Raw genomic sequence first — 27288 nt, 5'->3', positions numbered from 1 at the left:
CAGCCTATTGGTTACCAGGTGATTTTTTAACCACTGTGCCACCAGGACTCCTAATTTATTAATTTTTACTACATTATTAAATAAGTTAAGCAAATACAGTTATGCATCTTTTTATTTTATTTAATAACAGACTGAAAGAGATTCAAAAACCAAACCAAATCCATTGCTTTCGAATGGATTCCTACTCATAGCAACCTTGGAGGACCTTGTAGAGATTAACCAAAATAACCAAACCCATTGCCTTCAAGTTAAAAGTTAAATATTTACTGTCTTAGTTTTTTCTCTCTGTCTTGATTTCATGTTTTTTTTATTGCTGTATTCTTTACATTCCTAAGAAATGCCTATTCCAATGTCACGTTATCTTGCTTCGGATCACTAAAAAGGAAGTTTCCCCCTCCTTTTCTTTCTTTCTTTTTTTTTTTTTACAAAAAAATAGCAAAGCTTTTCATCTTAAACCTGAGAAACATTGCTAAATGTGTTATCCATGTCATTAATAAACTTAGATTAGAATGCTAAAAACAGCCTTCGCTTGAAAGGGTTAACATTTGAAAAATAAAGAACGAACATACAGTTAAATCCCTAAGTGACCTACACAGAGCAGAAACAGAAAGGTATGAGACACTGTGTTCCCTCCTGTCCCACCCAGCCCTCCACTACATGGAACAATGACTGCCCTCTTCAACCACAAAGTGACGAATCTGCCTCACGCTTCACTGGGCCTGGGAGGAGCTGCTGGACCTGGCACGGGAACACGCACTGCACTGGCCATAGCAGTAGGATCAGCCCGGTCTGGAACTGTGGCTCTGGCTCTCTCTTCCTCATCTCTCAAGGCCTCTTCATACAAGGATGGGAGAGCACTTGGCACAGTATCATTGATCTTGGCCAAAAACTCCAGGGTTTTTCGTCTTGCTGGTTTCAGCATGGGCTCTGGGACCCCAGAGAAATTCATAGCTTGGAGGATCACTGTTGGGCACCTGCCGGTACTCCAGGTACTTTAGCTTCACAAAATCTTGGGTGATCCTAGGCTCCCCAAACGTGAAGTGTCTCTTCCCTGCAAAAATTCTTATCTTATTCAGGAATTCCCAGATTTTCTCCTCACTGGTGCAGTTGCCCTTTATGAAGATCACGCCCAGGAGAATCATCAGGAGACCAGTTTTTGACAACCCCCTGCCACGACTCAGCATCCCATTGTTAAAAAAAAAATCCCATAGTTAGGGAGGTCCGTTTTGCTGGCAAGGGCGTAGGATGGCCTGATGAGTCAATTTCCTTTAAGTCAATGTCAAAGACCACCTCCATGCTCAACGAAGGTCTCCTGAGGATCTCAAGGAAGTGGTTCTTGTACTTTTTGTTGACAATCTCAGCACGTCTTCCTTCATGATGAGTTATTTCATTTTATACGTTTGCACCAGGAACTGCACCAGTGTACCCACCTTCTTGGTTAGAGGGTCTCTGTGGGACCGCTTAGTGGATGGTTGGTCCTGGGAGGAACTTCGCCTTTTCTCATCTTTGTTCTTGGCACCTGCATAAGATCTTGCACATGAAGCCCCTGGAGTAGTGGGGGTGAATAGGGGTCTCTGAGGCCCCTGCAGAGTGCTACACGACTTAACACCAGGCTTTCTCTGGGTAGTACACCCAAAAGGAGGAGTGGAAGTGGAGGGGAACTCTTTTTTTGCTGTTGCCACGGCCTGAGCACCCCTGAGAACCTTGGTCTCACCTTGTTTCTGCCGGCGTTTCTCACGTAAACAGAGATTACTCTTCTGACTGTGAGGCATGACTGGTCAGGGACACAGGCAGGAGGAGTGTGAGCAGGACAACAGGTGACGTAGGCCCCCTGGAAGAGGGAGAAGAGTCAGTGTTAGCACCATAAGTAGAGAGATACTACTTAGGCTTTAAGAAGACAACTGCTGCAGGTTTACTTGAAGGTACTAATCTAGAAATTTATAGGGCTCCTGCAGCTTGGTCAGCCTGTTCCCTGAGAGCCCTTTGGAAGTAATTAGAGTGTGCCTGAGGCTGCATCCTGCCAGCCTTGCCTGGGGCTTACTGGAGCTGAGAGCAGGAATTGGCAGGTCTAGGCTCTGTGAGACCTCCTCTGTTCTGGGGTGGATGGCACACTCAGTTCAAATTCGACACCATTGTGTCAACTGTTGGCAGGGCCTTCACCTTCGCCCCCTCTCTCAGTTATGCTCTAAATTTGACGCATTGAACCAATATCCCCATCTCCCTGGGACCACCTAAGATAAAGTGAAGTAGCACCCTGTCAGGGCACACTCAGTTGGGCCCTTTCTGTTTTGGGTTCCTTGGAGACCTCAGTAGTCATTCAGAGTCCTTACCTTGGCTCTAAGTAGGGCCTGAGAGCCTCACCTTTGTCTGTAGTTAAGGCCTGGGACACCTGCCTCTGCTGATCTGAGGCCACTCCCTTCAGATCAAGGCTCCCACCAAACTGAAAGCAGCGAAAAGAAAGGAAGGTTCACACACACCTGCAAAGACTGCAAGCAGGAACTGTCTGCCGCTTCCACTTTTCTGTGGTGAGTGATACCATCAGTCCTCATACAGGGTCCTCACTGTAACTCCTGTTAGGTCTCCTCCCTTTGCAGAATTGGGGCTGTTCCATTAGACAAAGGTCCATACCTCCTTAGCCCACTTCAGGAGGAAAATGAGGAGGTACCTCAGGCTGACACTTATTCTAGAGTTTCCCACAGCTGAGAGAAGAGGGCATACTCAGTTATGGGGTGCCCAGTTCCCTCAGACCTCATACTGGATTTTTACACTGACTCCTGTTAAGGACTAGGTGAATTCCAATAGCAGAATCAGGCAGCCTCCATTAGACTAAGGTCCTCATCTCTCTGAGACCCTTCAGGTAGAAGTCTGGCTGAAACTGCATGGAGCCTCCCAGGGCCAACATTAGGGGTGGGGCTTTGTGGCACTCCTTGTTTGCATCTCATTTGTCCTCATAGTCTTCACCTTGACTCTAGATAAGCCCAAGACTCCTCCCTCCTTTCACTTGTTTTTTCGGGTCTTTGTTGTAAGAGGGGAAACCCTGGTGGTGTAGTGGTTAAGTGCTACGGCTGCTAACCTAAAGGTCAGCAGTCAAATCCACCAGGCGCTCCTTGGAAACTCTATGGGGCAGTTCTACTCTGTCCTGTACGGTCTCTATGAGTTGTAATCGATTCGACGGCAACGGGTTTTGGTTGTAAGAGGGCTCGCCGGAGGCTTGTCTATTCTGCCATCTTGGCTCAGCCTTCTGATTGTAATTTTATGTTAAGAGGATCAGAGTGGGATTGGAACACCACCCTCACTCAGGTCACCTCCCTGATCCAAGGCAAAGGGAGTTTCCCTGGGGGGTGGCCTGCACCACTTTTTATCTCTCAAAAGATAAAAGGAAAGGGAAGCAAGCAGAGAGTTGGGGACCTCATAAGTCCAAGAAAGCAGCACCAGGAGCAGAGCAGGTCCTTTGGGCCCAGGGTCCCTGCACCTGAGAAGCTCCTTGACCACGGAAAGATTGAAGACAAGGACCTTCCTCCAGAGCTGACACCCTGAATTGGGATTTATAGCCTACTGGACTGTGAGAGAATAAATTTCTCTTTGTTGAAACCATCCACTTGTGGTATTTGTGTTGTAGCAGCACTAGATGACCAAGACAGAGTTTGGTACTGGGAGTGGTGTTCTGCTCTGACAGATACAACGTGGAAGCAGTTTGGAAACTGTGAATGGGTATACATGCGACAGCAGCAGAGGACCAGCGCTGCAGAAAACCTGAAGCGACAGAGAAGCAGCAACAGCAGGGAACAGCAGCAGCAGCAGAAGACCAGCGTGAGACAGCACTGGAACTGACTCACGGAGGGGGAGAGCTGAGTGCCTGTGTGCAGGAGGCTTCCTGGCGGAGTGCGGTGCCTCCGGGCACTTATCAGTGGAGCTACTGAGCTTTGGAACACTTGCCCCAGCAGGGCAATAGTGGGCATGAGGCCCGATGAGCCAAGAGGCCAAGAAACCGGGAAACAGAAGCTGAAGAGACAAAAAACACAAGAAGCGGAGCTGCCTCAGTATAAAAAGGTATGGCTATGACCTCAGGGGTTTCAAAGGGTGGAGCCATGGCCTCTGGTGTTTCTAAGGGTGGAGTTGCTACTAAGATGGACTAGGGGAATAGTGCATCTAAAGCCTAGGGAGCAGAGTTGCAGTTCTAGTAAGCCTGGAAGGCGGAGCTGAAGCCCAGGGCCAAGGGGCCTCCACTCAGAATCCGGAGAGTGTGGCCAATACCTAGAGTCTGGACAGCAGGGCCATTGTGTAAATTGTCTCAGAGAACAAAGGATTGTTTTCAAAGCAGTATGTCTAGCTTGTGCCATTTCTGCCATTGTACCTTTGGAAGCAGATAACTTGTGTTCTAGATTTCACAGATGAAAAGGAATTTTTGAATTTTGGACTTGGGCTTGATTTAAGACTTTTGCTATGCTATGATGGGATGAATATGTTTTGCAGGTTGCAAGAATGTAATTTTTGGGGGGCCAAAGGGTGGAATGTCAAGGATTGAATTAGGTCCCCCACGAAATGTGTATATCAAGTTTGTTAGGCCATGATTCCCAGTATTGAATGGTTGTCGTCCATTTTGTGATTGCAATTTTATGTTGAGAGGATTAGGGTGGGATTGTAACACCATTCTCACTCAGGTCACCTGCCTGATCCAAAGTAAAGGGAGTTTCCCTGGGGGGTGGCCTGCACCACCTTTTATCTCTCAAGAGATAAAAGGAAAGGGAAGCAAGCAGAGAGTTGGGGACCTCATACCACCAAGAAAGCAGCACCAAGAGCAGAGTGCATCCTTTGGGCCTAGGGTCACTACACCTGAGAAGCTCCTCAACCATGGGAAGATTGAGGACAAGGACCTTCCTCCAGAGGTGACGGAGAGAGAAGGCCTTCCGCTGGAACTGACACCCTGAATTTGGACTTGTAACCTACTGCACTATACGCGAATAAATTTCTCTTTGTTGAAGCCATCGGCTTGTGGTATTTCTGTTGTGGCAGCACTAGATGACCAAGACAACACCCGATCAGTTCTGAGAATCTACCCTCTACTTACCTGAAGATCCTCTCTGATCAAGGTCCACACCTTCATGGCACCATGATTTGGAATCCGGGTGATGCATATCTGTCCACAGCTCTTCAGGACCTCGAAGGAGTGACAGCAGAGATGAGTCTCTATGGGACACCACTATTCTGTCTGGGTCCTTCCATCATCCTCATTCAGGATCATCAGCTTGATACCTATCAGAGACTGAGACTCCTGCATCTACTGACTTGAGGTGCCCTTCTTAGGCAAAGGCTCTCAAGTCCCTGAGAACTCTAAAGGATAAGTGACAGGATGCTCTGCCTGACAGTCCTGCCTGGGGCTTTCTAGGTTTGAGAGCAGGTGCCAGTAGTTCACTGAGTGATCCCTATATTCTGGGGTGTTCATCTTCCCAGTCCTCACTCATGGGTGTCCTGATCTTGGTTCCTGTGTCTTGGACTAAAGGCTTCCCAGGAAATGTCACATCCCTCCAAGTCTTGAGTCATTTGCCTCCTGGAAACCTTGCAGAGAATGGGTCCCTGTCTGAGAGCAATGTGAGACGGGGACGCTGCAGCACAAGATAACAGGGCAGGTGTTGGGCTCCCAGAGAAAATACACGGGGATCTAGTCCATCACTTCATCAGCCAGACTTGGCATCTGGTTTTTTTTTTTAATAACCAATTCTGTCCTTTTTTTTTTTTTATTGTGCTTAAGGTGAAAGTTTACAGCTGAAGTTAATTTCTGATACAAAAATACATACACATATTGTTATGTGACATTAGTTGCAATCCGTATAATGTGACAGCACACTTCCCCATCCCACCCCAGGTTTCAACCAGCTCCTGTCCATTCCTGCCTTCTCAACCTGCCTCTGGACAGGAGCCGCCCATTTGGTCTCCTGTATCTGCTTGAACTAAAAAGCACACTCTTCACTAGTATTGTTTTCTGTTTTATAGTTCAGTCTAATCTTTGTCTGAAGAGTAGGCTTCGGGAATGGTTTTAGTTCTGGCATCTATTTTGACTTCTGTCCTAAAAGGTTTACTTTCTACAGGAAAGGGGCTGTCCAAGTTGATTTTGTGAGCCTGTATGTTTTGAGGTTATCTGAGATAGCATAAGTAGATGATCATGATTTCAGTGAGAAGTATCTCTTTATCTCACTTATTCATACCACTGGTTTATTTTGGTATTCTTATGTTTCTGGCTGTGTATTCCAACTCAGTGCTTTGAGCACAAAGATATTCTTTTCTCACTTGAGAGACATTTTGCAGTGGTGAGAAGAACAGTGAATTAAGAGACACAAAGTAAGTCTCAGGCTGGGAGGAGTGGAACAGTGTGTGCTCCTGAGGGATTCAGACCGGGGTTCTAGTCCAGCTCTGTTATGTACTAGACTTGTGAACTTGCACACATTAGCAAACTTTCTGAGCCTCAGGTTCTTCATTTGTGAAGTGGATTTGATAAGTCCTGTATTCTAGGATTCTCGAAATTCGTTCGATGTATGTAAAGTACCTGGCACAGTGCCTGGCACATTTTGAGACTTTAAAGAATGGCAGGTATTACTATCATTATTTTGACCCTATAACCTGACCCCAAGAATGCCAGTAAATTTCCATTAGTCCTTCAAGTGGCCCAAGCCAGATTTGGCCTACCCCACATGCGCACAAGGGCCACCTGTGACTGCTAATTGACCCCAATAGCGGACCCAGCAACAGATGGAATGAATCAGAAGAAAAGTCATCAACAGGACCCTATTCCAAAGCCAGAAGTCTAACAGGAACCATGTTAACCTCCTGTTTCCTGGCCGCCTTCTAGAATTTTTCCTTCCCCGGTAAGCCTGTGCAGTCGCCACCTTGCTGCCCAAATCACAGATAAGCCCTGCTTCCCCCCATAGCTCTAGGAATCAGATCTGAGAAACTTCCTCCTGGCTCCTTGCTATGCGCATTGCAATAGAATTATTTTCTCTTTCTCAAGGACCAGTGTCCAGATTATTGGCAAGTCTGAGCGTGCTGCACAGGGACGCACCTTCCCAGGTTCGGTAACAATTTTGGAGCCCGATGTGGGGCCAGAGTGTCGCACAGACCCTCTGTCTGGAGCCCGGCAGCCCCTCGACCATGAGCGGAAAGTCCACTGACCCTCAGCGACCATCGAGCCTCTTGTTCGGAGGATCCTGTGTGTCTCCTAACTGTCACCAAGGCGGCGACCGGCCCGAGGCACTTTTGCTTTGAGAATTAGATACGAACTCAGGAATGCACGTCCACTAGGTAAGTGCCCTCAGAATTTCTCTTTTTAAGTGTGTGTTTGGAATTGGAGGTATCTGGAGGATGGAAGTAGGACTAAGACGACCCCACTGGGGGAACTGAAGCCCTAATAGATCATCCTCGTTACTCCAGCATTCCACCTAGCAGACAGCAGAGAATGGGCAGCCTAGTTTCTGGTTGTTAGTTAGCTTCTGGTTCTGATTCTGAGTGTGTGAGTGTGAGTCAAAAATGGGAGATCCCTGGCGCACTTTTTTTTTTATGTGGATTCTAATTTGGGGTCACTTAACCCATCTTACAGTTAGATCTGTTTTGCAAAAGACGGAGAAAATGGGATGAAATCCCCTAAGTGCAAATCTTTATGTCTCTCTGGCAAAATAAAAACCTACAAAAACAGTGTAAGCTAATGGTAAAGGGGGAGCAAAGCCCCACCTGGAGAGGTGTGGGGCCAAGGCTAGGCCATTTAAAAGGGATGATTGATAGGGGGCCAAGGTCTTCTGGGTCCATCAAGCCAGAGCCCCAAGGGGAAATGCATACGAATGGGAAGATTTCGACTCATAGCGACCCTATAGGGCAGTTCTACTCTGTCCCATAGGGTTTCCAAGGGGGAGCTGGTGGATTTGAACTGCAGACCTTCGGTTAGCAGCCGTAGGATTTAACCACTGAGCCACCAGGGCTCCCGTTAAGGTGTAGAAAAGACTAAACTGGAATATGTTAAAAGGATTGTGTTTAGGTTTCTGCATTTATCTGAATGTACTATGGATAGTGAACGTTTCTCCTACCTAATGTAAAGCAGACTTAAATGTATGCTAGAAATGAACACTGAGTATTAGAGATTATGGAGAGCATGTAACTCCGCCTTCAGCCAGGACTAAACTGGATGTGCTAACAGGGGAACTAGGATTTGCCCAGGGGAAACACAGGCTCCTTGTTTATAGAGTGGGGGCTTAGGTCGACCACCTGAGCCGCACTGAGATTTGCATTTATCCATACCCCTTCCACCTGGAGGTGTAGGCCTGGCAGCGTTACTCCTTTGGCGGAACCCTCTGCCACTCCTCCGGAAAATTGCTCCCAGGCCTCCTGAGTCAGAGACTTCCAGTCCTGCCTAGGGAATAGTGTCTCCAGCATACACGCATAGTGGGGTGCAGTTTGGCCAGGGACCCAGCCAGATTTCCTCAGGACAATTTCCACTGAGATAAATGTCTGCCGACTGGATCACAACGGCCAGCCTAGAGGGTTTATCTGGGTCCATACACCGTTCTCCACCTGACTCCAGAGGAACAGAAGATGGTCTCAGAAACGACACGCCAACACGCTGACAGGCTGCATAACCTCAACCGGCAAAAAGGCGTTAGACTCCCAGCAGCCCAGGCTGTACGTGCCACAGGTTATCAGCTGGGGGCAGGAGAGCTAGAACATGATAAAAATTGTTTGACAGAAAGGGACCCCAAAACAGGAGATCCTTAGGAAAGTTCAGGATGTACAACAAGGCCCCAAGGAAAATCCCTCCAGCTTCATAGAACAGGTGTAGGAAGCATTCCGGCATTTTACTGACATAAACCCTGAAGACCCAGAGAATGCTTGGTTCCTAAATAATGAGTTTCATCACCCAAGAGCGCCCCCGATACCAGGTGAAAACTTCAAAAGTTAGAAGGAGGTCTAGGACTGACTACAGCTTCTTGAGATTGCCTTTAAGGTCTTCAATAATTGAAACCAGGTATAAAGAAAAAGGCCGTGTTTCTGGTAGCAGCTCTCAGAGGATACCTGCCACCCAGGCAGACTTCAAGTTGAATAAGTCCTCGGCCCCAAAAGGACAGTGGCCGACCCAAGGCCACCTAAGCCCCAGACAGTGTGTCTACTGCAAATAGAAAGTCCACTGGAAATAAGAGTGCCCCTGGCGGTCAGCCCTGCCAGAGCGGGAAACCCATAGTTTTTGCAGCTGTCAGCCGATGACTTGGACTGATGGGGCCCTGGGGCTCCCCTGCAGCCCACAGGGAACCCCAGGTTGCAATAACAGTGGGAGGACAACTTACACAACAGACCAGAGAACTGGAAAACATGGACTCTGCTGCTGTCCCAGGCACACAGGGGGGCCCCCCCAGCCACCCCAGGCAGGAACAAATCTGTAGTCCCAGCCGTCAGCCGGCTTCATTGGCAGGATAGAGAGTGGCCAAACACAGGCAGAACTGCCACACAGCTTCAGGGACTGGCGAGACAGTCACCATCCTTAACTCGCACCACACCCTGCCAGGGCTGTGGCAGTAAAAAGTGTCTCAGCTGGTGGGACTGGAGGAAAGAAAGCCTACTAGAGATGCCTTTTTGGAGTAATGTACTATGTATGCTCAACAGAGGTGGCAGGTATACACTGCCTTCAGCACCAGTTGGGAGAGTCTCACATAGTTAAACGATCAGGCAGCCAAACAAGCTGCTAGAACAAAACCCCCGAAACTTGCTTTGCTTTAATTCCTAATCTTCAGCTACCAGAAAACCCCCAGTGCACTGAATGTGATACAAACAGAGCTTGTGAATGGGGCTTTGACCTTGAACAGAGCAGAAGACAGGTAGCTGTAGATTTTCCAAGGAGAGGTGTTAATACCAGAACACCTGATGCACCCGATAATAAAGCTAGCCCATGAGAGCACACATTACGGTCCACATGCTGTGTTTCACTGGCTAGCCAAACTGAATAAAGGACCTAATCTACAAAAGACTCAACAATGTGTCACCTGCGTGAAGAAGCCAAAACAGGCCCAGCACCTCCTATGCCTGGGGTACATGCTAGTGGGACTGGAGCTGGAGAAGACTGGCAAGTGGACTTAACAGTTATGCCAACAGCTCCAGGAGGTTTCAAGTATCTTTTAGTGTTTGTAGATACCCCTTTACCTTATGGGTAGGAGCCTTCCCTACAGAATGGAAAAGGCACCCGAGGTAAGCAAGGCTCTCCTCAGTGAAATGATTCCTGGATTTGGCCTACCTTATTCAATTCAAAGTGATAATGGAGGTGCCTTTGTATCCAAAGTCAGGACATTTATGAATTTGGTGGGAGCTACATGCTCCCTGGAGACCACTACTGTTACTACTACTGCCGTGACTGGGTGCTTAAAAGGTCTAATTAGAAACCTAAGGTAGTGTGGGCAATGTGGGTGAATACTTATATTATAAGAGACCAGTTTGCCCTGGATCGAGTTGCTACATTGCCCTGTTGAGAGTCCGGGTGGCCACCAGAAGCTGGCTCCAACTGAGCCCTTATGAAATGTTGTGTGGGAGACCTCTCCTTAAGGCACCCTGGGGATGTAGTGGTCTAGATGACCCTTAAGTAGTCCAGGAACTTAGTGTTTCCAGGTATCTTAGGTAAAGGTTCTCCTTCAGTCTCCTGGGCCGGGGTGAGTACTCCTTGCATTTCAGGGTTACTGGGATGTGTTCTGCTTATACAGGCAATTTCCTTCACTTCTAGCACCTAAGCAACATTTATTGGCCATTCTCTTTGCCCTCCTATATCTTAGAGGTGGAGTAAGGCAGCAAAAGCTGGTGAGTAGCACTGGTGCCCAGAAGTTGGAGGCCATTGGCGGGTATACAGTGTTTATGGGGAGGTTGTTCTAATTAGATTGAAGGGAAAACCTCTCTGAGTGTATGAAAGGGCCTGGCAGAAGAAGAAAACCAATAAAGTTTCTGGTGGCAGTATAGCAGAAGGATCCTGAAGACCATCTGCCTGAGTTCAAATTTTGGATCTGCTAGATTTTGGGTCAGGGGACTTCCAAGTGGTGCCGATAAACTGAAAGCCACTTAAACATTTATATTTCTTTTTGTGAGTTTGGTGGGGAAGGTAAGGGGAAGATTTAAGCTCTCCTTTTCTACCTTCTAAGTCTTCTTTGCCTGCTGCCTCCAGGAGATAATCATTCCTTGCCTCTTCCTAGGTCCCTAAAACTCCACCCCATGTCAGCAGAAAGTAGCCAGATGAGTAGCTGACTCTTATCCCTTAAGGTTAAGGAATTGCTACATATCAAGAGGAGGTTCTAACCTGACTCTATGAATGCCAGTAAATTTCCATTAGTCCTTAAACTAGCCCAAGTCAGATTTGGCCACCCAGCATGTGCAGAAGGGCCAGCCATGACCCAGTTGATTGCAAGAGAGGACACAGGAACAGGTGGAATGAATCAGAAGAGAAATCTTCACCCAGACCCTATTCCAAAGCAAGAGGTCTGACAAAAACTGCATCACCTCCTGTTTCCTGGCCACCTTCTAGAATTTTCCCTCCCCAGAACACCTGCGTGGCCACCATCTTGCTGCCTAAGTCACATGTAAGCCCTGCTCCCCTGTAGCTCTGGGAGTCGAATCTGAGGAACTTCTTTCCCGCTCCCTGCTCTGTGCATTGCAGTAAAGTTACTTTCTTTCTCAAAGACTGGTGTCCAGATTATTGGCAACTCTGAGTACGTCACACAAGGACCCACCTTCCCAGGTTGAGTAACAACCCCAGAGGGCCACCCGGCCCAGTAGGATTTTTTTTTTCATATCTAGGTGATGTCAGAGAATACATAGTGTTTTTGGACAAAGAAAATCAGACCAGCCAAAATGCTGATTAACAAGGAAACTAAGATTTCCCCATTTAACTAAAAAAAAAGATTTCCCCATTAGAGTATCTTTTATATTTTGGGTATGAGGATGACTTTCCCAGTTGGATACAACTGAAAGCCCTGAGAAGTTGTTTCAAAGGCTGGATCCTGCCTTCCTTCCAAGCTGTTTTTCAGTCCTCAGACAGACAGTTGCCACTGAGTCGATTCCAACTCACAGCAACCCAGTAGGACAGAGTAGAACTGACCCACAAGAGTTTTCTCAGCAGTGACCTTTATGGAAGCAGATCACCAGGTTCTTCTCCCACTTAATTGTTGAGCCACCTGAGCTCCTTCCCCAAAATCTAGACCTCATTTAGAGTTTGCCAACTTGCCCACAAAATAACCTAATTTGAATGCCCTTCTGTTTGAGAGTACTTTGGCTCCCCCAGACCAGGGCCAAGTGATAGTCCAGAGGCTGCTGAGCATCCTACCTCAAGGGAGTGTCGCCCTTATTTCTCAGGAAGTCCCTGGACACGCTGTGCATAACACACCTACTCAGTGCATATGTTCAAATGAACTGGGACAGGAGCACAGCACATCTTCCAGTTCTGCTCCAGGAGGGGATTTCTCTTTGGTTTACCCACAATCCCAGAGTCACTGTGAAGAGCTGGTTTCCATTCCAGGCTCAGCCTCTCTATGCTAAGACCCATCATGGGAGTGTCTGGCCCTGTGCACCACTCGCACCATAAAGCCTAACTTAAAATACCCTTCCACCGAGGCCTCAGGGCATTTGCATCTCACTGCTCACATCTGAAAATCCTATCTTACCTTTCTTTTTACTTATCCTTTAGTTCATAGAGATAGTATCTCACCCTCTTCCTTATATGATAGCTGCTCTTGCTGTAAAATCTATGGACAGCGGCTGAGGTTTCCTTGTCTTAGAATTCCAGCAATATCAAGGATCCTTCCAGGAGCACATGCTCAATTAATGTTTGGAGAATAAAAGAGCAGGTAGGTAAAAGGACAAATAATAAATTTAACAGATTGAATTCCCTAAGGAAATCCATGTATATATCACACAGTGTCACCAAAAGAAAAGTGAGTCATCTGCCTCAGACTTGACTAGGGGTGGGAAGAGGTGCTGGATGTGGCTCTGGAATGTGCACTGGCCCTTGCAGTAGGATCAGCTCTGGCTGGAGCTCTCCTTTCCTCATCTCTCAAAGCCTCTTCATAGTGCAATGGGAAAGCACTGGGTGCTGGATCATACTCCTTGTCCAAAAATTCCAGGACTTTCATCTTGCTGGTTTCAGCATGGGCGCTGGGACCCCACAGGAATTCATAGTGTGGAGGATCACTGTTGGGCACCTGCCGGTACTCCAGGTACTTTTCCTGCACCAAATCTTTGGTGAGGAGCTACCTGGGCTCCCCATAGATGAAGTGTCGCCTCCCATCATAGATCCCCAGCACATTCAGGAATTTCCAGATCTCTTCCACAGTGGCCCGGTTGCCATTCTTGTAGATCACACCCAGGAGAGGCCTCAGGAGCCCATTCTTAGGAAATTCCCTTTCCCATTAGCTCTTGTATAGGAAGCACCTGCAGGAGCAGTGGTGGTGGATGGGGCTCTCTGAGGTAAAAGTGAGCAGCAGGGGAGCTACTAACAGTGGCTTCCTGACAGGAAGGGGTAGCTTCTATTTCTCAGGGAAACCAAAGGTTGACCAACTTATGTATTTCCACCTCTTTCTTGTGATCCCAGCTACTCCTTGCAGACTCTAACATTTCCAAGGATACCCCTATTGTGATGCCATGTTATCTGGCTCTAGATCACAAAAAAAGATTCAAGGATTTTCCATTTGTTTTACAAAACAGAAAGGCTCTCACTCCTAAATCTGAAAAAGAGCAATAAATGCATGAGGGTGAATTTAGATTCTGACTCTAAGTAAACCTTCAATTAAAAGGAAAATGTTTGAAAAATACAAAAAATGTGCTAAATCTACAATTTGCTCAAGTGTAACAGGAACACAAGAAGATATTTACATGCTCCCTCCAACCCCACCTCGCCGCCACTAAGAAGATAAAAGCCATTTTCAACAACAAAGTGAAGAATCTCCATCAGACTTCACTAGGGGTGGGAGGACATGCTGGACTTCACCCTGAAAGGGGCTCTTGCCCTGGCATTAGGACTGGCCCCGGTGCATTTTCTGCCTGCGGCCCTCTCTTCGTAAATCTCCAAATTTCTTCATACACGGCTTGGAACGCACCGGGGTCGGTAGCACTGATCTTGGCCAAAAACTCCAGAACTTTTTTCTTGTTGGCTTCAGTGTGGGCTCTGGGACCCCACAGGAATTCGTAGCGTGGAGGATCACTGTTGGGCACCTGCCGATACTCCAGGTACTCTTCCTGCACCAAATCTTTGGTGATGAGCTTCCTGGGCTCCCCAAACATGAAGTGCCTCTTCCCATCGTAGATCCCCAGCACATTCAGGAATGCCCACATCTCCTCCTCGGTGGCCCGGTCGCCATTCCTGTAGATCATGCCCAGGAGAGGCATCAGGAGCCCATTCTTGGGAAACCCCCTGCTACCAATAAAATTCTCTTCCTTGCTGATCTCCAATTGGCTGACAAGGGCATAGGATTCACCTTTGGAGTCGACTTCCTTCAGCTCAAGCCCAAAGACCACCTCCAGGTGCACAGAGGCTCTCCTCAGGATGTCAGGGAAGTGCTCCTTGTACCTTTTGTTGACGATCTTCATCATTTCTGCCTTCGTAATGGGCTCTTTCATTTTATACTTGTACAGCAGGAACTGCAACAACATGCTCACCCTCCGGGTTACGGGGTCTCTTTGAGACCTCTCAGTGGGGGCTGGGGCCGCAGAGGAACTTGGACCTCCCTCATCTTGGCCCTCGGCCCCTCCAGCAGCTCTTGTGTCCGAAGCACCAGCAGCAGCAGTGGTGGTGGGCGGGATGCTCTGAGGCCCCTGGGGAATGCCAGCAGCAGGGGAGACCCCCAAAAAGGAGGAGAGGAAGAGGACCCTTCCTCTTCTGCTGCAGTGGCCTGAGCCACTGAATATTATCTTTTCCTTTTCCTTATTCGTATCTCTCACTTATTTTAGTATTCACATAGCTCTGGCTATACAGTCCAACTCAATGCTCTGGGCATAGCGTTATTCATTTTCTACCTGAGAAACATTTTGTAGTGAAGAGAACAGTGAATTAAGAGACACAGGGTAAGCCTCTGGCTGGGAGGAGTGGTGGAACAGCGTGGGGTCCAGACAGATTCAGACCGGAGGTCTCATCTAGCTTGCTCAGGTACTAGACTTGCAAACTCAAATACATTACCAAATTCTCTGAGCTTTAGGTTCTTCGGTTAAGTGGGATTGATAAGCCCTGTCTTCTAGGGCTGGTACACTGTGTGCAAGGCATGAGAGAAGCACCTGGCAAAGTGACTGAGCATATCGGGTCTTTAAAGAATGGCACTGATTACTAGGATTATTTTGACACCACACAACACCAACCACCCATCTGAGAATTTTTTGTTTTGTTTTCTCCAGGGTTTGTAAGAATATGCAGTGCTCTAGGACAAAGAAGCACTGGGTACTGGGTAGGACAAAGAAAACCAAATGAGAAGAAATACTACTTAGGAAGAAAAACTAAGTAATATTTTACAATACCTCCTTGCCTTCGAGTCAATTCCAATTAAATGCAACCCCATGTAAAACTGCCCTATAGGGTTTCCTTGGCTATAATTTTTGAAGAAACAGATTGCCAGGTCTTTTTTCTGCGGTGCCACGAGATGGGTCTGCACTGCCAACATTTATGTTAGTACTCAAGGTCAAAGCATTTTATCACTCATTAGGGAGTGTCATAGTTATCTAGTGCTGTTATAACATATACCACAAGTGGAAGGCTTTAACAAATAGAAATTTACTTTCTCACAGTGTAGAAGGCTAGAAATCTGAATTTAGGGTGGTGGCTTTAGGGCAAAGCTTTAATTCTCTGTTTGCTATGGGGGAAGGTCCTTGTCTTTCTGTAGCTTCTGTTTCTTGTTTCCTCGAAGGTCTTATGTGGCATGGCAACTATCATTCCCCGCTTGTGATTACTTGCTTGCTCAATCACCTCCTTTATATTTCAAAAGTGATTGGACTTAAGACATCCCCCAGAAAAAAAAAAAAAACTGCTGTCCAGAAGATTCTGACTCGGAGGGATGGAACAGGACAGAGTAGAACTGCCCATAGCGTTTCTGAGGCTGTAAATCTTTACAGAAGCTGACTGCCACATCTTTCTGCCCTGGGGAAGGTGTTGGGTTGACTTAATATACACATTACAATCCCCTGTCTTTAACATAACAACATGTATTTCCAAATGTCATTATAAGGATAGTTATTGGGTCATTATTTACAGCACTTGTTTTGGGGGGACATGGTGGTTACATTCAATCCATATTAGGGAGTATATTCTTAACGTGCGTGTGGGTAGACTGTCCCAATTTAATATAAGACAAAGCTCCTAGAAGTGCTGTCAAGGACCAACAATTTCCCCTCCCAACTGCCCTTCCATCTATGTCACCCCAGTTTTTATCACCACGGCCAAAAGTCCAGTCTTCACTTGGTGTTTGCCAAATGACACTCAAGACAAACTCATTCTACTGTCCTTTCAATGGCATGGCTTCTGGCTCCCCCAGCCAAAGGCAAAAAGATACTAATACTGGTTTCCTTACACGGAGTATCTCCCTATTTCTCAGAAACCCTGGAAATAAAGTGCATAACACACTCAGTCAGCAGTCATGCTCAAGAGCACTGGGACAAGAACAGCAGACACCTTCTGGTCCTTCCCAGGGGGGATTTCTCTCTGGTTTCCCCCCAATCCCAGAGGCAGTGTGAAGAGCTGGTTTCCATTCCAGGCACAGCCCTTCCACGCTGAGACACACGATGGGAGTATCTGACCCTACACACTCCTCCCATAGCCTATATGGACTTGCCTCTGCCCCCAGCCTCACCCAACCTGCTCCTCACCCCCTACCCTTCCTAACCCTATGTTTCCTAACTTAAAATTCCCCCAGTGCAGACTGAGAGATCACAATTTCCCAAGGCCCCAAAATAACCTGCCTCAGGGCATTTAGAGGGAACCCTGAAGCGCTCACCCCCTTTCTACTAGTCCTGAGGTCTTGGAGAGTATCTCAACCTCCTCCTTGTATCATAGCTGCTGTTAGACTCTAAAATCTATACACAGGGCTTCGACACCTTTGCCTAAAGGGCCCTGGTACTAGCATGAAGCCTTCCAAAGAGCAGATGCTCAATTACTCTTTGGGGAAAATAAGAGCCAGGGAACAAGAGGTCAAATCATCACAATTTATTTTCTACAATGGCCTTGAATAAGCTAAACAAATCCTGGCATGTGTTTTTTTACTTTTATCGAATGGAATAAAGGAAACCAAGAACTGACCAATATTTATGTTTACCTACCTCTACCTTGTGATCCCAACTAACTCCTGTGCATATCTTTAATATTTCCAAGAATATCTCTATTCCGATACCACGTTAACTAGTTCTGGATTCCTAAGAAAAGATTCAAGGGTTTTCATTTTGTTTTACACAATATGAAACTCTTACTCCTAAATCTGGAAGACAGCAATGAATGCATGAGGGTACATTTAGATTCTGAATCTTAATAAACATTCAATTAAAAAGAACAACATTTGAAAAATACAAAAAACGAGCTAAATGTACAAGTCACTCAAGTATAACAGGGATACAAGAAGTACATGTGCTCTCTCCAGCCCCATGTTGCCCCCACTGCTCAGAGGGTTAACAGCCATTTTCAACGACAAGGTGAGGAATCTGCCTCAGACTTCACTAGGGTTGGGAGGGCCTGCTGGACAATCCCTGACATTAGACCCGGCCCATTCTCTGCCTGTGGCTCTCTTCCTCATCGCCCCAAGTTTCTTCACAGAAGACTTGGAAGGCATTGAATGAATACATATCCTTAACCTTGGCCGAAAACTCTAGGACTTTTCTCTTGGTGGCTTCAGATTGAGCTCTGGGACCCCACAGGAATTCGTAGCATGGAGGATCACTGTTGGGCACCTGCCGGTACTCCAGGTACTTTTCCTGCACCAAATCTTTGGTAAGGAGCTTCCGGGGCTCCCCAAAGATGAAGTGCATCTTCCCATCATACATGCCCAGCGCATTCAGGAATTCCCACATCTCCTCCTCGGTGGCCCGGTTGCCATTCATGGAGATCATGGCCAGGAGAGGCATCAGGAGCCCGGTCTTGGGAAACCCATTGCCACCACTCAGATTCTCTTCCTCAGTGATCTCCAATTTGCTGACAAGGGTATAGGATTGACCTTTGGAATCGACTTCCTTCACGTCAAGGCCAAAGGCCGCCTCGATGTACTCAGAGGCTTTCCTCAGGATCTCAGGGAAGTGCTCCTTGTACCTTTTGTTGATGATCTTCATCATTTTTCCCTTTGTAACGTGCTCTTGCGTCTCATACTTGGAGAACAGGAACTGCGGCAACATGAACACCCTCCTGGTTATAGGGTCTCTACGTGACCTCTCACTGGGGGCTCGGGCAATAGAAGAACTTGGACGTCCCTCATCTTGGCCATCGGCCCCTCTAGGAGCTCTTTTGCCCGAAGCACCTGCAGCAGGAGTGGTGGTGGATGGGCTCTCTGAGACCCCTGGGGAGTGCAAGCAGCAGGGGAGCTCTGGGGAAGCCCCCCAATAGGAGGAGAGGAGGAGGATGGTGACCCTTCCTCCTCTGCTGCAGTGGCCTAAGCATCCTGGACACTGTGGGTGTCACCTTGGGCCTGGCGACGTTTCTCGTGGGTGCGGAGCTTACTCTTATGACGACGAGGCATGATGACTCTCTTCAATGATAGCAGGCCTGAGTGTGGAAGGAGGGCAGGTGATGCGAGCCCACAGGAGGAAGGAGGCTGAGAGGGTGTGCGCCCTGTAGCAGAGAGATGCCTCCTTGGCTTTCACAACCGACACCTATGCAGGATTCTTGAGGATGCTGCTCTAGGACCTTACAAGGCTCCTAATATCTCAGTCAGGACCCTATAGAGGAAATTAGAGGAAGGATTAGGTTGTAGATTACCATCCCTGCTTGGGGATTACTGGGGTGACAGCAGGGGCTGACACTATGGACTCTTTTATGGGGTTATTGGGGTTCTTCTAATTTCACTCGTAGGGCCATCATATCAACTGCCGGCGGGGCCAGAGCACCACCCCTCTACTAATCTGACCCTGAAACCTCAACTCCCTCTGGGACCGACAAGCAGAAACTGAAGGAGCAGCTCGGCCTCCACTCCTGGCAGGGCGTCTCAGTGATGACAGCACACCAGGGCCCGTTCTGTCTGGGGTTCCCTGGAGGTCTCAGTCCTCTACCAGGGTCTTCACCATGGCTGCCCCCTTTTACAAGGTCCCTCACCTCCCCGGAATGCCCTAAGAGTTAGTGAGTGTAACTCACTACGTAACCACACCCAGGTCCTCTAGGTCTGAACACAGTGTTCGGGCTCTCTGTTTCCCCCTTTTTTCTGGGAGGAGTCACCTCATCAGAACTCAGTATCCTCACCTTGACTTCTATTAGACACCATGTCTCCTGTTTCTACTGAATACCCCGTTGGTACCCATTGCCGTCGAGTCAATTCCGACTCATAGAAACTCTATAAGACACAGTAGAACTGCCCCATGGAGTTTCCAAGAAGCGCCCGGTGGATTTGAACTGCCCATCTTTGGGTTAGCAGCCACGGTACTTAACCATTATGCCACCAGGGTTTCCTCTCCTGAATAAGGGTCTCCATTAGTCCAAGGACTTCGTGTCCCTGAGACCATCTGTCCCTAGGAACAAACCAGGGGGCATCTCAGCCCGACACCTCTGACCGTGGCTCTTTTGGGACAATAGCAGTAGGAGGCTTTGCTGCACCCTCCTCTCTCCTTGGGGGAGGGGAGAAGAGAAGTTAATTCCCTATTGTCTTCTGAAGGATTTTTACCTTAACTTGCACCAATATCTGGGATCCCTCTATCTCCTGAATTGGGGCTTAAACGAAGGCCCTCATCTCCCTCAGACACTCTAGGCAGAAGTCCAGAGTCCTCTGAACTTGCCACATTTGTCCTGGGCTTCCAGAGCTAATGGCATTACCAGAGCCCACTGCAACCCTCCCCATTTTGCACTGAGTGGTCCCAGTACCTCAATCATGTCTTCCTTCACTCTGCACCATTCCTGGAACCCCACCCTCTGCTGTCATGAGGCCACATCCCTCAGACCAAAGACTACATCTTCCTGAGACCTCAGAATTGAAAGAGTGAGCCACATCCTTTGCAGGCCGTTTTGGGAATCCTAGGGCTGTCTGGGGCAGTGGGGTCACCTGACCCCAGAGTTCTCAATTGTTGACCCATTCATTCCTCACTCAGGCTTCTGACCTTGCTTCTGGGTAGGACCTGGGATTCCTCCCTCTACTAACGTGAGTCCACCTGAATCCAGGGGTGGGATTTCTGGCTCAGTCCGAGGCCCTCATCTCTCTAGAAGGAAGTCAGGGTGCTGCACATCTGTCTACCCCTGCCCGGGGGCTCCCAGAGCTGAGAGCAGGGGTGGATTGTGGGCACCCCTCTTTTGCAGGGGGGCCTCCTCATTAGCAGTAAGAGTCCTTGCCTCACCTCCAGTTAGGGTCTGGGCTTCTTCCCTCGTGAGAACTGGGGTGCTTCCTTGGACCAAGGCCTGCCTGTCCAGAAACTCTCCAGGTCGAAATCAGCTTGGTGGACTTGTGGCTGGCGGTTGGGGGCGAGACTTGGTGGTACCTCCTCTGTTCTAGGTTAGGTAGTCCCGGTAGCTTACATTCAGGATCCTCACCTCGACTCCTGACCAGTCCTGAGACTCCACCCTCCTCCAATGATGAGCCGTGCCCCTCAGATCAGGGGCGGCAACTTTCTGGCACTTCCTGTGTGGAGACAGGATGTCAGGGTACATCACATCTGGCTAAGGCTAGAGGGGGCCCTCTAAGGGCCAAGGATGTTGTGGGGACCTCCAAGGGCGACAGAAAGGGTGGGACCCCTGAGACCCCACTGTGGAGACTTGGGTGGTCCCTTTGTGCTCACTCATGTTCCTCACCTTGATACCTGTCGGAGCCTAGGGATTCTGCCTTTACAAACCTGATTCACAGGGTGAGAACAAGACCCTCCCTCGCAGAGACCCTAGAGGGAGCAGTGAGGGCGTGCCTCATGCTACCCCTGTCTGGGTCCTCACAAGAGCGCAGGCTGGGTCAGCACTCTGAGAAGACGTTCTTTTAGGGGTAGGTCGCCCCTTTAGCACTCAGGGTCTCCACTGTACTCCAGTTAGGGACAAGGTTCCACCCTCTGCATAAAGGGGGCTGCCCCTTTGGACCAAGGCCCTCCCTCCCTGGCCCCTAGCCAGCAGGAAGAAGCTACAGAAGATGAGACCTTCAGCCCTAAATGCCTTATAAGATTAAAAGGAACCTGTTACAGGGGGGATTGAAGCCTCTGCTGAGATTTCCCCCCACTCGGCCACAGATCCTCGCCCCCTTGCAGCCTGCCAAGTCACAGCTTCTAACTGCAGTTTAGCCCAACCATGCTGCAGCCCTAACAACATTTTGAACTCGGCATCAGAGTCCTGTGCATGCGCAAACCAAGATTTTGGTACATGTGCAGGACCCAAAGAGCTGTATCCTCAATCTGTCCTTGGACCTGAACATTAATGACATGATTCAGCACTCAGAACTCCAAATGTGGACATGGGAGGGCTAAGGGCGGAGAGTTCAGGGCACCAAATCCAACCCCCAGAAGCCATTGGACATAAAAAGCTCCCCAACCCCCTCAGACAGTGAGTACCTGGCCTTATGGTCACTAGACCCCGCATTGCTCCTTGTCTGTGCAGACAATAAATTTCTACTTTCTGTTTCCCTTACAACTGGTGGTGTGGCGTCCATCTTATTTCATTTGGCTAATAGGACTGGACAAGAACCCTTGTTGTGGTAAAAGGTCATGGAAGGTCCATAGACACAGCCAAAGTCCATGAGGGACAAATTACTGTGCTGAGGGCTATGGGGCCATGGTATTGGGGAACATCTTCCTCAATTGGTATAACATACTTTATAAAGAAAACGTTCTACATTCTACTATAATGAGTAGCATCTGGGGTCTCAAAAATTGAGTGACCATCTAAGATACTCCACTGCTCCCAACTCATCTGGAAAAAGGGGAAATGAAGAAAACCAAACACACAAGGGAAAGATCAGTACAAAGTACTACTAGACCACAAGTACCACAGCCTCCATCAGACTGAGTCCAGCACAACTAGATGGAGCCTGGCTACTACCACTGACTACTGAGAAAGGGTCACAATAGAGGGTCCAAGACAGAGATGGAAAAAAAATGTAGAACAATATTCTAACTCACAATAAAAAAAAATAAAAAAGGCCAGACTTAGTGTCTGACAGAGACTGGAGAAACCCCGAGAGTATGGCCCCTGGACACCCTTATAGCTCAGTGCAGAAGTCACCAATATATTAGAAGAAAAATCAGATAAAAGAATTTTAAAAACTGAAGAAACCCTAAGAATCATGTGGGGCTCTGTCAAGAGAAATAACCTATGAGTGATTGGAGTAGCAGAACAGGGAGGGATAACAGAAAAAACAGAGAGAATTGTCGAAGATTTGTTGGCAGAAAACTTCCCTGATATTGTGAATGATGAGAAGATACCTATATAAGTTGCTCATCGAACTCCACATAACGTAGATTTTAAAAGAAAGCCACCAGGATATATTATAATCAAACTTGCTAAAACCAAAGATAAAGAGAGAATTTTAAGAGCAGCTAGGGATAAACAAAAAGTCACCTACAAAGGAAAATCAATAAGAATAAGCTCAGACTACTCGGCAGAAACCATGCAGGCAAGAAGGCAATGGGATGACTTATATAAAGCATTGAAGGAAAATAATTGCCAGCCAAGAATCATATATCTGGCAAAACTGTCTCTCAAATATGAAGACAAACTTAGAACATTTCCAAATAAACGCATGTTTAGGGAATTCATAAAAATCAAACTGAAACTACAAGAAATATTAAAGAGAGTTCTCTGGTTAGAAAATAATATCAGATATCAACCCAAGACCAGAACACAGGACAGAGCAACCAGATGTCAACCCAGAGAGGGAAATCACAAAAACAAATCCAGACAAAAAAAACGCTTGAAACAGGGAAACAGCAATGTCATTATATAAAAGAAGACAACATTAAACTAATAAAGAGGAACTAAGAAATGTACTCATGGATCTTTCATATGGAGAGGAAGATAAGGAGATATAAAGAAATAAAAGTTAGGTATAAACTTAGAAAAATAGAGGTAAATATTAGGGTAACCACAAGGGAGACTAACAACCCTACTCATCAAAATAAAATACAAGAAAAAAAAAAAGATTCAGCAGAAAAAAAAATCAACGACAACAAATAAGAGGAAAAGGCAACATATAAAGATAAACTACTCAGCACAAAAAATTAAAGTGGGAAAAAGAAACTGTCAACAACACACAAAAAAAGACAACAAAATGATAGCACTAAACTCATACCAATCTGTAATTACTCTGAATATAAATGGACTAAATGCACCAATAAAGAGATAGAGAGTGGCAGAATGGATTAAAAAAACACAATCCATCTATATACTGCCTACAAGAGACACACCTTAGACTCAGAGAGACAAACTAAAACTCCAAGGGATGGAAAAAAAATATATATCAAGCAAAATATATCAAACAATCAAAAAAAAACCAGGAGTGGCAATATTTATTTCTGACAATATACACTTTAAAGTTAAATCCACAACAAAGGATAAGGAAGGACACTATATAATGATTAAAGGGACAATATAGCAGGAGGATATAACTGTATTAAATATTTATGTACCCAATGACAGGGCTGCAAGATACATAACACAATCTCTAACAGCATTGAAAAGTGAAATAGACAGTTCCACATTAATAGTCGGAGACTTCAACACACAACTTTCGGTGAAGGACAGGACATCCAGAAAGAAGCTCAATAAAGACACGGAAGATCTCAATGCCACAGTCAACCAACTTGAAGTCATGGACATATACAGAACACTCCACCCAACAGCAGCCATGTATACTTTCCTTTCTAACAGACGTGGATAATAGTAAAAGGGTGGTTAGACAAACTTTTAAAGGTAAAGGAGATTTGCATTCTCGACACTGACTCAGAACTAACTTTCAGAGAAAAAACTAAATTCCTAGGTTTCTTTATATCTGTTCTTAAACTTAAAACATTTACCTCTCACCATTCAGCAGGCTAGCCTGCGTTTCTTCACATGGTGGTGGTCACAAGGTATCTCTTTTCAAGTCTCTACTTGCGTCGTGTTTGCTATTATCCCATTGAGCAGAGCCAGCACTATGGCCAAGCCCAGAGTCAGTGTTGGAAGGGACTTCCCATGGCTTGGACAACAGGGAGGGTAATAAATCACTGTGGCCATTTATGCACAGGTGGAAAAAATGCACCAGATAGATCTCATGATATTTGAGCATATTTACTGCAAAGGGAAAGTCGTTGATGAAGAAAACAACATAAACTTCTGAAAGGAAAGACAAGTTCATAAGACCAAGAAATTTCAGGAGGCCCAGAGGTTCCTGGATGTCTCTTCCTCTGAAACTAAAAGGAGAGATGCAGTGATGGGTATGGGGGCGGGGGATGTGGCTGCTAAGAGAAACTAAAGCAGTTCACAACCTTACCACTTTCTGTTGAGTTGATTCCTACTCATGGAGACCCCTTGTGTGCCAGGGAACAAAGGTGCTCCATAGGGTTTCCAATGGCTGATTTTTCAGAATTGATGAAGAGGGTGTGTGCTCCTGCAGCAGAGAGATGCCTCCTTGGCTTTAACAAAGGCCACCTTACAGTATTCTTAGAGGGCACTGCTCTAGGACCCCACAAGTCTCCTACTGTCCTGGTCAGGACCCTGTAGAGCAAATCAGAGGAAGGATTAGGTTATACATTGCCAGTCCTGCTTGGGGCTTATGGATGTCCTCATCTTGGTTCCTGTCTCTTGGACTCAGGGCTTCCTTGGAAATGTCACATCCCTCCAAGTCTTGAGTCATTTGCCTCCTGGAAACTTTGCAGAGAATGGATCCCTATCCGAGAGCAATGTCATATGGGGACGCTTCCGCACAAGACAAGGGGCTCAGAACAGCACTCTCCCAAAAACCAAACCCACTGCCGTCAAGTTGATTCCGACTCATAGAGACCCTATAGGACAGAGTAAAACTGCCACATAGGGTTTCCGAAGAGTGCCTGGTGGATTCGAACTGCCAGCCTTTTGGTTAGCAGCCAAGCTCTTAACTTCTACCAGGGCTTCTCCTCTTGGGCAGTCTCCATAATGCACTATTCTGTTGTCCAACATCCAAAGCTGCTGTTTAATAGAGCTTGTCCAGTTTTCAGGAGGGCAAGTCTGTTACCAGTAACTTTCTTAAAGCCAGAAGCCTGTTGCTACTAATTTAGTAAAAACTCATTGCAACATACACAGCACTGAAACAGTTTACACATTGGTTTCTTGCAGGACTCTCTAAAGAACACAACTTTGTGTTTGGGGAAAGGACCTCAAGAAGAGCTGTTTGTTTTAGCCTCAGGCCATCCTCCCAGACACTGTAGTTTCTGTTTTGACACATCTGCACAGATGACCCTTAAATCCTTGTCTTATCCATCCAGCACTGGGGTACTCAGAAGGTGCAGAGAAGGTATGCAAAAAATAAGTCCCTGCTTCTTTGTCTTTCCTTCTCCTCTTCTCTTCCCCCCCCCCTTTGGGCCTATGAATAAGTATCTGCCATTACACAACTTTTGCCACCTTTAAAAGTGCATATTATTTATTTCAACTATTTCATCGTGTTTCTCAAAGTATAATTATTATAAAATGAATGCTGTTTTATGTTAAGATGCATAAAACTTGTCAAGCCTTCCTGTAATTTTGAAAGGTGTGTTTGATTTTTTTTTTTAATCTTATAATTTAGTCACTAACTCTATTTACCTTTAGACTGGTGACCAAGAATGCAACTCCAGTGTAGGGACATTTTTTAGGCTTAGAAAAGAAAGTGTGAGTGTTAGAACTCGTGTTTTATATTCATAATGTCGATTTCTTGCATCTTGTTTGGTATTGGTTTATTCCCTAAAACACGATGACAAGTTTCCAGTTCTGAATTTCAGAGAAGGAAAGGAAGCTATCTTGGTGCTCTCTGAGGGTCTAATCAGTCTCCAAGGCCTGCCTAAACTGGCCTCTGGGTACTTCTCTAAACTTATCTCCCAACCCTCTCCTCTTGTTCACTTCAGTCAATGATAATGGCTCCTGTGTGTTCCTTGGAGGCACAGAACATGGTCCTATGGCAGGGTAGTTACCTTCCACAATCCTTCCAGAAATGCTTATTCCCTGGATATCCATATAGCTTTCTTTCTTATTTGTTTCAGGCATCTGTTCAAATATCAATTCCCCATGGAGAGCTGCATGACAATTCAGAATGAACTCATATAGCTTCAAATGTTACTTGATTTGGCAAAGGAAAAGACAATGGTAATCTTCAAGAATTTAGTTTTCCGAATACATGGCATTAACAGAATGCAAACCATAACTAGCAACACACAAACAGCAGAAGATAAACTAGATAACTGGGCTCTTCTAAAAATTAAACACTTATGCTCATCAAAAGACTTCACCAAAAGAATAAAAAAAAGAACCTACGAAAATTTTGACTATGACAAATCCAACAAAGGTCTAATGTCTAAAATCTGCAGGAAAATCCAACACCTGTACAACAAAAGACAAATAATACAATTAAGAGATGGGCAAAGGATATGAATAGACACACTTCATCAAAGAAGACATTCAAGTGGCTAACAGATAGATGAGGAAATGCTCACAATCATTAGCCATTAGAGAAATGCAAATCAAAACTACAATGACATATCATCTCACCTGAACTAGACTGGCATTAACCAAGAAAACACAAAATACTATATGCTGGAGAGGTTGTGGAGAGACTGGAACACTTACACACTGCTGGTGGGAATGTAAAATGGTACGACCATGTTGGAAATCGATTTGTTGTTTCCCTAAAAAGCTAGAAATAGAACTACCACAGGATCCAGCAATCCCACTGTTTGGAATATATCCTAGAGAAATAAGAGCCTTTACATGAACAGATATATGCACACCTGTGTTCATTGCAGCACAGTTTACAATAGCAAAAAGATGGAAACAACCTAGATGCCCATCAACAGATGAATGGATAAACAAAGGGTGCTACATACACACAATGGAGTATTACACAACAATAAAGAACAATGAATGGATAAACAAACTGGTACATACACACAATGGAGTATTAAACAATGATAAAGAACAGCAATGATTCTGTGAAGGATCTTACAACATGGATGATT

The 27288-nt window shown here is 46.4% G+C and overlaps 1 protein-coding gene and 1 pseudogene across 1 annotated transcript; both read right to left on the bottom strand.

Annotated features, from left to right (window-relative positions):
* Positions 1 to 494: 494 nt before the first annotated feature.
* Positions 495 to 1772, bottom strand: LOC126069315 (melanoma-associated antigen B3-like; annotated as a pseudogene).
* An 11187-nt stretch (positions 1773 to 12959) lies between these two features.
* On the bottom strand, positions 12960 to 18695 carry LOC126068853 (melanoma-associated antigen B4-like). The gene is given in 5 exon segments (XM_049871543.1): positions 12960 to 13093; positions 14097 to 14846; positions 14849 to 14896; positions 17907 to 18515; positions 18638 to 18695. Coding segments are annotated over 5 exon segments (1599 nt in total).
* Between the last annotated feature and the right edge of the window lie 8593 nt (positions 18696 to 27288).

This window comes from Elephas maximus, chromosome X (genome assembly GCF_024166365.1).
Source record: "Elephas maximus indicus isolate mEleMax1 chromosome X, mEleMax1 primary haplotype, whole genome shotgun sequence".
NCBI classification, from domain to species: domain Eukaryota; kingdom Metazoa; phylum Chordata; class Mammalia; order Proboscidea; family Elephantidae; genus Elephas; species Elephas maximus.
Note: the sequence above shows the minus strand (reverse complement) of the source record. Positions and strands in the feature narration are given on the sequence as shown.